General features: G+C 42.9%; 1 protein-coding gene and 1 long non-coding RNA gene across 2 annotated transcripts; one reads left to right on the top strand and one right to left on the bottom strand.

Moving 5' to 3' along the window:
• Positions 1–2,573: 2,573 nt before the first annotated feature.
• Positions 2,574–10,386, top strand: LOC124281406. The gene is made up of 3 exons (XM_046717441.1): positions 2,574–2,668; positions 6,533–7,398; positions 9,565–10,386. Exons 2-3 carry the CDS (start codon positions 6,590–6,592, stop codon positions 9,665–9,667), a joined length of 912 nt encoding a protein of 303 aa, XP_046573397.1. The 5' UTR covers positions 2,574–2,668; positions 6,533–6,589; the 3' UTR covers positions 9,668–10,386.
• On the bottom strand, positions 10,279–11,391 carry LOC124281411. The gene is made up of 4 exons (XR_006899923.1): positions 11,346–11,391; positions 10,976–11,122; positions 10,408–10,554; positions 10,279–10,328 (listed from the first exon to the last, which is right to left on the bottom strand). It is a non-coding gene; the product is annotated as an uncharacterized LOC124281411 (long non-coding RNA).
• Between the last annotated feature and the right edge of the window lie 1,205 nt (positions 11,392–12,596).

Here is a 12,596-nt window from a genome sequence, read left to right as displayed (position 1 = left end):
GAAGGATATTTTAGATGGTACCGGATTGTCGTATGTATTTAAAAACCCGTCCTCGTGTACAACTGAGTGGGTGTCTTCACAGGTAGAACACATACTTAAAGACCTATTTATTCAAAAGTGGAGAAATGATGTTGTCTCAAGCTCAAAAGGATTTTATTACCAATACCTTAAACAGTACCCACTATTTGACACATACCTAACCTTCCCAAAGCGAATGTCAATTCCATTACTAAGATATATCACATCTAATCACAACCTACCAATAAAAACTGGCCGCTGGGAGAACATACCGCGCTGTGATAGAACCTGTAAACTCTGTCAATCTACATCTATTGCTGATGAATTCCATTATATTTTTGAATGTCCAAATCTTTGCGACGCTAGGAAAATGTATTTACCATCCCTCCAAACAAAATACCCAAATATGCAAAATTTTGTTAAATTATTCTCAACTAATGACACCAAAGAAATTATCAACTTGTCAAATTTTGTCTCAAAGGTATCAGCCCTTATAAGACACATAATCTCTGACTAGTTACAATCATCTTGTATTATGATTTTGCATTTATATATATTATATATTATTACTTATCTTTCCATTTATTTGTGCATATGATACATCTGTATTCGCTCTTGTACCACCAATCTTGGTTATCTGAGAATAAATGATTGATTGACTGATTGACCAATACCTTAAACAGTACCCACTATTTGACACATACCTAACCTTCCCAAAGCGAATGTCAATTCCATTACTAAGATATATCACATCTAATCACAACCTACCAATAAAAACTGGCCGCTGGGAGAACATACCGCGCTGTGATAGAACCTGTAAACTCTGTCAATCTACATCTATTGCTGATGAATTCCATTATATTTTTGAATGTCCAAATCTTTGCGACGCTAGGAAAATGTATTTACCATCCCTCCAAACAAAATACCCAAATATGCAAAATTTTGTTAAATTATTCTCAACTAATGACACCAAAGAAATTATCAACTTGTCAAATTTTGTCTCAAAGGTATCAGCCCTTATAAGACACATAATCTCTGACTAGTTACAATCATCTTGTATTATGATTTTGCATTTATATATATTATATATTATTACTTATCTTTCCATTTATTTGTGCATATGATACATCTGTATTCGCTCTTGTACCACCAATCTTGGTTATCTGAGAATAAATGATTGATTGACTGATTGGGAAGGTAGTATTGATCAGCATATCGCTGTTTCCAGTTTGGAATAGAGGAGACATTTTTATCTTGGCTCACATTTACAGTAGATGTGGAGAGGTTTACTGCTGAAGCCGCAGTGGGAGCCATAGGCAACGGGTCAGCTGCAGGGTTTGTGTTTTCACTTTTCTTGTTGTACATATATATATGCTCTCTGCCTCATACCATTCGTTCACCTGATGAAGAAGTTAGGATATATTCCGAAACGTTGTGTTCCACATAATGAAGAAGCTGACTTCCATAAAAACTCTTCTCCTTAGACCACATATCCGTAACATTAAGTCTCTTGATACTGTCTGAACTATTTTAAATAGTTGTGGCTTGTGCGTTTAGAATGATCAATTGTCTGTTTGAGTGAAAACTGTTGTAATGGTAGAAGTCAGGTCGGGGAAGATGGATGGAGACACTTATAAACTCTACTCTAAATCTACCTTCTATAGAAAATTAAACACGAATCTTATTTACGTTTCATTTGCCAAAAAGAACAAAATACCCCATTTTTGAATTCAGAATAGCTTGTCACAATATCGCCATGTCAACAGACCGCTGAACTACTGAAAGATGAACTCCATTATTTATGAACGTGTTAGTTTATATCGTTTCCTTTCCGTGGTCCTCGTTTCATTCCTTGAAAATTAACTGCTCTATATACATTCTTTCAAGAAATTAACACAGTGAAACCCGGATAAGTAAAACTCCAAGGGACCATGGCAAAAGTTGCTACTTATCCGTATTGCCACTTATCCACCCAAGCAAGTTGTATCACATTTCCAAGTAAAGTTAATAGACATCGTATCCCCATTGTATCAAGGCAACCTGACCCGTTCGGAATTGCCACTTATTCGATTTTACTTATCCAACATGAAATAATGACAAATAACGAAGGCTGTAGCCGGGACCGGGGGAAAAGGTGTACTTATCTGGGGTTGCCAATTATTAGTAGTTTACTTATCGGGGTTTCACTGTATGTTCTTAACAGGTTAGAGAATAGAAACACACTGTTAAGCTTTATAAAACACTTTTTACATATCCCTCTATCTGAGTCACAATGATTGTTAAGAGAACCTGCAGTAGTCTTGTACAGCCCAGGTATTTGAAAGAGAATAAACGATTTGAAATTTGAACCGTTAAGCGGTATCTCCTCGGAGTCGCCGCTCGAGCGTGTTGTGTCCGATATAATTGCCTGTATTGACTGACTACGTTCCATGCCCCAGTTCACACCCGAACCTAGTTAACCGACAAAAGCCGAGACGTTTGATTCCGACAAATCCACCCGCGTGTCCGGGTTATACCGCGGTGTACAAGGCAACGGGAAAACAACATGGCCGCGCCCTAGGACACTCTATTATTGACTACATACAAACATGTATTTCGACATAGCACGTCTTGGATTACATATTCTCTAGCACAACTTCGCAGAAAAAAGGTTTGTAGTCGATAGTTTTTGTAAGATCACTGATTGTCATTATTTATCGTGCTAATCAACATGACGTACGTGTGACTGTAAATAGACATCGATTTAAGACAAGTATCGATCTTGAGTCAAACAATATGAAAATATGTCCTGCTGTAATAAAGCATGTATATAACGGCTGTAGGGCACCTGTTGAAACAACCGTCCATTGCTTGTGTGTTTTGTGGATTGGCCAATTATGTACTTTACAACATTTTAGTGATAATTCCCACATCATATATGCTCATTGTGTCTCTGTACATTACAATTACTTAACATTCATGTAATATCAAACTTTGTTGGATATTCTTGGTCCCAGTGTTGCCTTGTATTCCCGTCAGTAGCAGTAAGCCCGGACCGGTCGTGTGAAGCAGAGCGGTGTGTTCTTATCGATCGATCAAACTGTGTGAAGTGAGTAGGTCTGTTATAAACACTGTAGAAACTTTCGGATCTACAGATATCTCGGTGGGAATAAGTGTTGTGTTAGGACGGCTTTGTTTTCTGTTTACACTGTATAAAGCAGGCCAGGTGATACCGTCCACACCGCGCCCAGGTAACATGGTACAAGTATTGGGTGGATGCAAGGGAATACTGAGGCCGGGGAACTGTAGTAGTGAGCATGATAAAGGGCATATATGCTTGAATCGTAATGAATGAGTATTGTTTTGCGCCGCATATAGCAATATTCTAGCAATATCAGGGCGGGGACACCAGGGCTGAGTTTCCTACGCTGTACACATGTTAAGTATGGTATGTACACGTGATAATACCTGGTTGTTCGGCGGGGCGAGTCACTGCACCACGAGGCTACCCCTCATCCTTCACCAAGTACTCACATACTCTTCTGTGCTCCCGACAGCTGTGTTGGGGACTTGACTGGTCTTGTAATATATACAGGCTGTATGTTGGGTACCCGTCGGGTAGAGGGACATGCATGTGTTTTATTCTCTCGCTTGTCGATACTGTTAATGTTAAACGATCCTGTCTGAAAGATTGACTTGGCCCTTGGCGGATTTTGGTTTATCAGAGAGTCCTGTACATGGATAATATCATGAATCCAAGATATATGTTTTCTCGTCTCTGAAGTGAGCCCGTTGTATTACATCGTCTTAAACGCTTTCGGACAATGTTAAAGTTTGTTTGGGCACTTTGTATTCTGTATATCTAAGCAACTTTAGATATCATTACATGTTATTTTGATAATGTGGAGGGTCCCCTAGTCAGCAGCCATCCCGTAGTGACGATCCTGAATATCATGGACGCGTCTGTCATTATATAGTGATGTCTATTAGAACTACAACAGAACTGTAGCAGTATAATAATAAGCAGAACTCGTTGTACGATTCTGAATCTTTTAATCGCGTGTATGAACCACTATCAAATAGTGTTGATACCAGCTGTTCATGAAAAGGTGAGAAGGTTAGAAGGTCCGTGTTCGAACTGATCTTACATAAACCATGCTTGTAGTAAGATGTGACTACTAGTCGGGTGGTCAGATGCACGTCATATGCATCTTGTCTGGCCCCAAGTCGTCTATTGACGGCCCGCTTGACCTTGAGTATTGCTGAGTGCGGCAACACACGCCGTCAAACGGACATTAGTATGTATATAAGTCGTGGTCGATTGTCCGAAACTGTAAACCTGTTCCAGAACCAATCATACAGAGATAAGATCTGCTCATACAATACGCCTCATACAGTCATACAACTACGATTCAAAATGGGGTTTAAGCTGAAATACATAGCGTGCAAACAAGTGTCTTGGTCAGTTCCTATCACAGACGGTGCCAAATATACTGGACTAGCATGATTGATCTGTCTGACGTGGTGGAATTTAAGCAATACTGTTCTAAACAATGTGTTTGTATTCAGAAGTGCTGTCTGTACATGACTAATCTGTGTGAGATCGTGTTTATAGGAGAAGTGCTGTCTGTACATGACTAATCTGTGTGAGAGCGTGTTTATAGGAGAAGTGCTGTCTGTACATGACTAATCTGTGTGAGAGCGTGTTTATAGCAGCAGTGCTGTCTGTACATGACTAATCTGTGTGAGATCGTGTTTATAGCAGCAGTGCTGTCTGTACATGACTAATCTGTGTGAGAGCGTGTTTATAGGAGAAGTGCTGTCTGTACATGACTAATCTGTGTGAGAGCGTGTTTATAGGAGAAGTGCTGTCTGTACATGACTAATCTGTGTGAGAGCGTGTTTATAGGAGAAGTGCAGTCTGTACATGACTAATCTGTGTGAGAGCGTGTTTATAGCAGCAGTGCTGTCTGTACATGACTAATCTGTGTGAGATTGTGTTTATAGGAGAAGTGCTGTCTGTACATGACTAATCTGTGTGAGAGCGTGTTTATAGGAGAAGTGCTGTCTGTACATGACTAATCTGTGTGAGATCGTGTTTATAGGAGAAGTGCTCTCTGTACATGACTAATCTGTGTGAGAGCGTGTTTATAGCAGCAGTGCTGTCTGTACATGACTAATCTGTGTGAGAGCGTGTTTATAGCAGCAGTGCTGTCTGTACATGACTAATCTGTGTGAGAGCGTGTTTATAGCAGCAGTGCTGTCTGTACATGACTAATCTGTGTGAGAGCGTGTTTATAGCAGCAGTGCTGTCTGTACATGACTAATCTGTGTGAGATCGTGTTTATAGCAGCAGTGCTGTCTGTACATGACTAATCTGTTTGAGAGCGTGTTTATAGGAGAAGTGCTGTCTGTACATGACTAATCTGTTTGAGAGCGTGTTTATAGCAGAAGTGCTGTCTGTACATGACTAATCTGTGTGAGATCGTGTTTATAGCAGCAGTGCTGTCTGTACATGACTAATCTGTGTGAGAGCGTGTTTATAGGAGAAGTGCTGTCTGTACATGACTATTCTGTGTGAGAGCGTGTTTATAGCAGCAGTGCTGTCTGTACATGATTATTCTGTGTGAGAGCGTGTTTATAGCAGCAGTGCTGTCTGTACATGACTAATCTGTGTGAGATCGTGTTTATAGCAGAAGTGCTGTCTGTACATGACTATTCTGTGTGAGAGCGTGTTTATAGCAGCAGTGCTGTCTGTACATGACTAATCTGTGTGAGAGCGTGTTTATAGGAGAAGTGCTGTCTGTACATGACTAATCTGTGTGAGATCGTGTTTATAGGAGAAGTGCTGTCTGTACATGACTAATCTGTGTGAGAGCGTGTTTATAGCAGCAGTGCTGTCTGTACATGACTAATCTGTGTGAGATCGTGTTTATAGGAGAAGTGCTCTCTGTACATGACTAATCTGTGTGAGATCGTGTTTATAGGAGGAGTGCTGTCTGTACATGACTAATCTGTGTGAGAGCGTGTTTATAGCAGCAGTGCTGTCTGTACATGACTAATCTGTGTGAGATCGTGTTTATAGGCGAAGTGCTGTCTGTACATGACTAATCTGTGTGAGATCGTGTTTATAGCAGAAGTGCTGTCTGTACATGACTAATCTGTGTGAGATCGTGTTTATAGCAGCAGTGCTGTCTGTACATGACTAATCTGTGTGAGAGCGTGTTTATAGGAGAAGTGCTGTCTGTACATGACTAATCTGTGTGAGAGCGTGTTTATAGCAGCAGTGCTGTCTGTACATGATTATTCTGTGTGAGAGCGTGTTTATAGCAGCAGTGCTGTCTGTACATGACTAATCTGTGTGAGAGCGTGTTTATAGCAGAAGTGCTGTCTGTACATGACTATTCTGTGTGAGAGCGTGTTTATAGCAGAAGTGCTAACATAGTAATGACCGATGTCTCTGACATGCTGTTTAGATTTAAGCAATACTGTTCTAAACGTGACAGATCTGCCTGATAGCGTGTTAATGTTTCAGCAATACTGACCCTAAGATGACGGACTTGTCGGATTCGGACAGGGTGGAGTACTCGTCATGACCAGTCAAGTCACCCGGAAGAAGCCATTGATCCGGGCCCCTCCAATATGGAAGAAGCGAATGTGTCAGTGTCGGCAGGCGGTGTTCCTGTGTTTCGGCATCCCCCTTCTTCCCCCATCAGCCGTGCTCCTGGGGTTCGCCTTCATGACGCAACCAAGTATCGGTGTCTTCCATATCTGTGGGTTTGTGCTCATATTCGTGTCGTTGGTGTGCATCACCACAGCAATAGTGATGAGCCGGCTCCATAGACTCGCTCCCTCCACCCACATCAACAAAGTGCACAAGTCTGATCCAGAGGGACCCGTGCTCACCATACCCAGGCCGCCGAGACCACCGTCATCCTCATCTGTGTCTTCCGGACACGGAAACAGTGGTGGGAAATTACGCATGGTCAAACTATCATCGTCTTCCTTAGTAGCGGAATCAGAACTACCTTACCGCCCCAGGAAGAAGCGGAAGCGGAAACACAATGAAAAGTCCAAGACTATTCTTCCGCCGGTGAAAGAGGAGGATGGGCGCGCCCGCTTCGAGCAGACCCTCCAGGACAGGGAGAGGGACGGGACCAGGAAGATGCACAAACGGACTAAGTCTGAAAGTAGGAAAGGTTTTGAGGAATGTATGCCACAAGCAGCACCACCTAAACTAGCATTGACTAAAAAACATTTACGAATGTTGGGTCTGTATGACAACCAGGGTTCTGAGGAGAATCTCCAGATGAAAAGGTCGCTGTCGATGTCTGATATAGGAGACTCGGCCTCGGAGCGTCTTAGTGTTGATTTCCCTGACACACCTTCGGGCGGCAGGAGGTGAGTAAACCTTCTCGTGGGTATTAGTGGGTGTCGTAGTAGGGATGGGTGGGTGTTGTAGTAGGGGTGGGTGTTGTAGTAGGGATTACAGTGACAGGGAATTGTTGGGATGTGTGTGGGCAGTAAAGATATTCGACACTTAACAAGTATTTCACTTTAATGTACTGACATATCTGGTATCCCTATGGCACTAGTGTGGCAGTACAAATTCAAATGTAATACAATATGAGTGCAGTGGCTATATAGCAATAATGACATCGATCGTAGTATTAACCTCTGAGCAACAGTACTCCACCTCGGGAGAAAGGGCGAGACAGGAGGTATCCAGGGTAGGACCATCACATACATACTGCTGGTCTTCTTGTGGCTGGATATGTAATGTGATATGTCTGTCTAAATCTAGCACTGATCGAAATATACTACGTGTACTCTGTATAACAGTGGAACCATTGTTACATAATTTATAACACTGCCTCATAACACTGCCCCTGACGAGTAAATATAGTCGTGTGGTCGGGCTATGGGGCCTGGCTGAGAGTTCGTACCCCGATCAAGGGAAGCATTGCCCATACTTCCGACTCTACCAGGCCGCCGTTATACAGGTGGACTGTTGTTGACTGGGGAACTATACATGCACTCAATTTTTGTGTCTGGTGTCCCTCGCCGCCTTATTGCTGGAATATTGCTAAAAGCGGCGTTAAACTAAACTCACTCACTAACTCAGTTGTTGTACATGTGTTGAGTAATAGATGGGGAAGGTTAGCGACTCTGCCAATTCTCGGGGTAGCATAACAATATATTATATATCAGAATTTTGTGTATGAAATATTTTATATGTATTGTATATTACCTATAAATTCTAACATTTAGAAGAAATTGTATAACTGTTTTATTGATTGTGTGTAACGAATAATGTTTATTATATTCTAGATCTAAGCTCACTTAAAAACGGGACTGCTGCATGTCCGTGTGTGGGTAAATGTAGCATTCACGTAATGTAGACCAGATGCTTGTCACGTAGTCGTAGACGTTGTCTAACCATGTAGCTTCTTGCATCTGTAGAGATGACGACGACCACGACATAGACATCATCGTCCTGTAAGCAACCCCTGGTGTTGACTGCTGGTAGTAAGCATGTCGGGGTTGGTTGTGCGCCATGAATGTTTCCCGTCTTTGAGATCCCGTCTCCCACCTCCCCTACACCCTGGCAAATGATCACTTTTCACTAACATATTTCAGTACTTGCGGTATCAGTTTGTGCACGCTGTGGTTGCAATCTAACAGTTAGAAGTTGTTTTTAGTTAGTGTTTAGAATCCCCTAATCCTTGACTGACATTTTAGTTCACTTCAACTTCAGAACAGCTCAATCGACCTGAATCGTGTATAAAATGGAGCACTGTCGACCGGAAGCGTGTATAAAGCACATCTCTGTCGACCGAAAGCGTGTATAAAGCACATCTCTGTCGACCGGAAGCGTGTATAAAGCACATCTCTGTCGACCGGAAGCGAGTATGAGCTACAGTTCTGTCGATTTGAGTTTTGAATTTTGCTAATAAGTCGTGTTCGTCTGATGTGTGGAACCAAAAGTGAGAAAAATTGATGTCATCCTTTTTACCTGATAACAACTTGTCACTTAGTTTGAAGTTAACATAAACGCATTTTTCATGATATTGTTTTATAAAATAACATGGCATATATGTGTTGCAAGTTTTCCACTTATAATATTAATGAATCTTTTGGAGAAAGGAATGGCTGCAGACTGCATGGTGAAGGGTTCGTTGTTACATGTCGTTACATGGAGATGCACAAGGCTGGCAAACGTATCAAACGGTGTGCCAACACGACTCTGGTTGTATTTGAAAGCTGAAGGCTTGCATGCAGCGGGAATAAATGTGTTATTGGAAACTGGAGCAAGTGATGTACCATAAGGGCTTCACTGGCTGAGAAACCTCTGATACCGAGGCTGCTCCAATGATAGTCTATGATAAACTTGTATACCTTTATATATTCTGATTTCGGCAGAAAGAACATTTCTACGTAGGTTAAATACCTAAGGACATTTCTATGGCGCCAAATGTGACAACGACTCCTTCAGCAATATGTATAGCTTTATATGTCCGTGGATTTGTTGATGACAAATGACAATAAATCTGGTACATGTTTCAGGGACCCGCCGGACACTGGCAGCGTTACAGCCCGCCCTGTCTTGGTGCACACAACGGCCTCCAGAATAGGTGTCAGGGCCTCTCGATTTGCGTCAGTGTTATGATAAAACGTAAATCTCGAAATCAGGACACAACTAGTTACATGTACACAGCTTGCTGGTGGCTATGGTGGCTGTCGGTTTGTTTTTGGTGTCAAGTTGGTGAAACGTGGGCTACCAGTACACTACGATATAATGCTCCCTGTGACACAGATATCATGCAGCTCCTGTACCTTGACAGCGAGGGGACACATATAGACACAGATATCATACAGCTCCTGCACCTAGACAACCAGGGGACACACAGACACAGATATCATGCAGCTCCTGTACCTAGACAACCAGGGGACACATGGACACAGACATCATACAGCTCCTGCACCTAGACAACCAGGGGACACATGGACACAGATATCATACAGCTCCTGCACCTAGACAACCAGGGGACACATGGACACAGACATCATACAGCTCCTGCACCTAGACAACCAGCGGACACATAGACACAGACATCATACAGCTCTTGTACCTAGACAACCAGGGGACACATGGACACAGACATCATACAGCTCCTGCACCTAGACAACCAGCGGACACATAGACACAGACATCATACAGCTCCTGTACCTAGACAACCAGGGGACTCATATAGACACAGATATCATACAGCTCCTGCACCTTGACAACCAGCGGACACATAGACACAGACATCATACAGCTCCTGCACCTAGACAACCAGCGGACACATAGACACAGACATCATACATCTCCTGCACCTTGACAACCAGCGGACACATCTCCTGCACCTAGACAACCAGCGGACACATAGACACAGACATCATACAGCTCCTGCACCTAGACAACCAGCGGACACATAGACACAGACATCATACAGCTCCTGCACCTAGACAACCAGCGGACACATAGACACAGACATCATACAGCTCCTGCACCTAGACAACCAGGGGACACATGGACACAGATATCATACATCTCCTGCACCTAGACAACCAGGGGACACATAGACACAGATATCATACAGCTCCTGCACCTAGACAACCAGGGGACACATGGACACAGATATCATACAGCTCCTGCACCTAGACAACCAGGGGACACATGACACAGATATCATACATCTCCTGCACCTAGACAACCAGGGGACACATAGACACAGATATCATACAGCTCCTGCACCTAGACAACCAGCGGACACATAGACACAGACATCATACAGCTCTTGCACCTAGACAACCAGGGGACACATGGACACAGACATCATACAGCTCCTGCACCTAGACAACCAGGGGACACAACACAGGGATCATACAGCTCCTGCACCATATAGACACAGATATCATACAGCTCCTGCACCTTGACAACCAGCGGACACATAGACACAGACATCATACAGCTCCTGCACCTAGACAACCAGCGGACACATAGACACAGACATCATACATCTCCTGCACCTAGACAACCAGCGGACACATAGACACAGACATCATACAGCTCCTGTACCTAGACAACCAGCGGACACACATAGCCTAGACCAACCAGCGGACACACAGACACAGACATCATACAGCTCCTGCACCTAGACAACCAGCGGACACATAGACACAGACATCATGCATCTCCTGCACCTAGACAACCAGCGGACACATAGACACAGACATCATACAGCTCCTGCACCTAGACAACCAGCGGACACATAGGCACAGACATCATACAGCTCCGGTACCTAGACAACCAGCGGACACATAGACACAGACATCATACAGCTCCTGCACTTAGACAACCAGCGGACACACAGAGACAGACATCATGCCCCTAGTGCACCAAGACAGTATTAGGAACACGTTTAGTGGCAGCACCAGGCTATACACGATGTTGTTACATACGGTGTCTTAGCAGTAAATATGATACCGGCAGTAGACTCTAAACAGGAAAGAGACTGAAAAGGTCATTAGTAAGAATGATCAATATGCTTGAGAACTTTTAAAATCCAATTTATTTGCTCAAAATCCGGTTATGAGAAAGTATGACTTTGACGTTAGCGTGTAACTGCTCGACTTATACACTCTGTTATATTTTTGTGTAATTTTGCTAGTATACGGTTCTGCTTTGGTCAAAATGATGCTTTCAAACACTTGAGTGATGTACATTGTAGTTGCCGCCATGCCTGATATCTGCCACATACATACAGTGTAAGCGTAACACGTCCAGGTATGTTCGTGGAGCATCGGAACCTTGCTTTACTCTAATTTCTGTCAATACTTACCTTTTATACTCTAAATATTTTAGTGAACATTATGTACCACTTGTCTAGTTAAGTGCAGGGAGAGTTCAGGTATCCTTCTTTACCATTCTAAAAACCAGTGTATCAGGATCTACAGGATCACGGGTGGAATGGACTGAGAAAGGTGATGATTTGACCATCAGGTGATACATGATCCTCTGAGACGTTTCTCATGATGCCTTCCAAACGTTGCTATGGAGACCCTTGGAGGGGAGTTAAACAGGACGTTTGCCGTTGAAACGCCGGAACTCTTTGTGCTCCCTGACTATACAACAACGGGTACACCCCTGCTCTTCCATACAGTCTGTGATGTCATTGCTAGCACTGCTAACATCTCGGTTAAACCAGTGTCACATTTGCGCTTTGTAGTGGACGTAATGGTGTTCCAGATGATAACACATTGAGACCAGGTTCATGTTATAACACATTATTCATGGGGGTGGATGGAGACTGTGATAAACTTTGGACAATTAGCTAACAATAAATGTACGTCCCTTGTCAGTGGTAAATTTGGTTTATGAAATGCTTTGTTCAATCAGTCTGCGAATGTTCATGTTTGTACATTTCAAGTATGAATAAAGCACACATGTTGTAAAGTGCCAGATGCTGATTGCATTACGTTACATATGCTCTCCATTATGTATCCACTGAATGTCAAGTCGATGTTCCCTGTGTTTTGGTTCATATCACATA

Source organism: Haliotis rubra, unplaced genomic scaffold (genome assembly GCF_003918875.1).
Source record: "Haliotis rubra isolate DU_JTF1 unplaced genomic scaffold, ASM391887v1 Scf284, whole genome shotgun sequence".
NCBI lineage: Eukaryota > Metazoa > Mollusca > Gastropoda > Lepetellida > Haliotidae > Haliotis > Haliotis rubra.
This window is presented reverse-complemented; position numbering and strand designations above follow the sequence as displayed.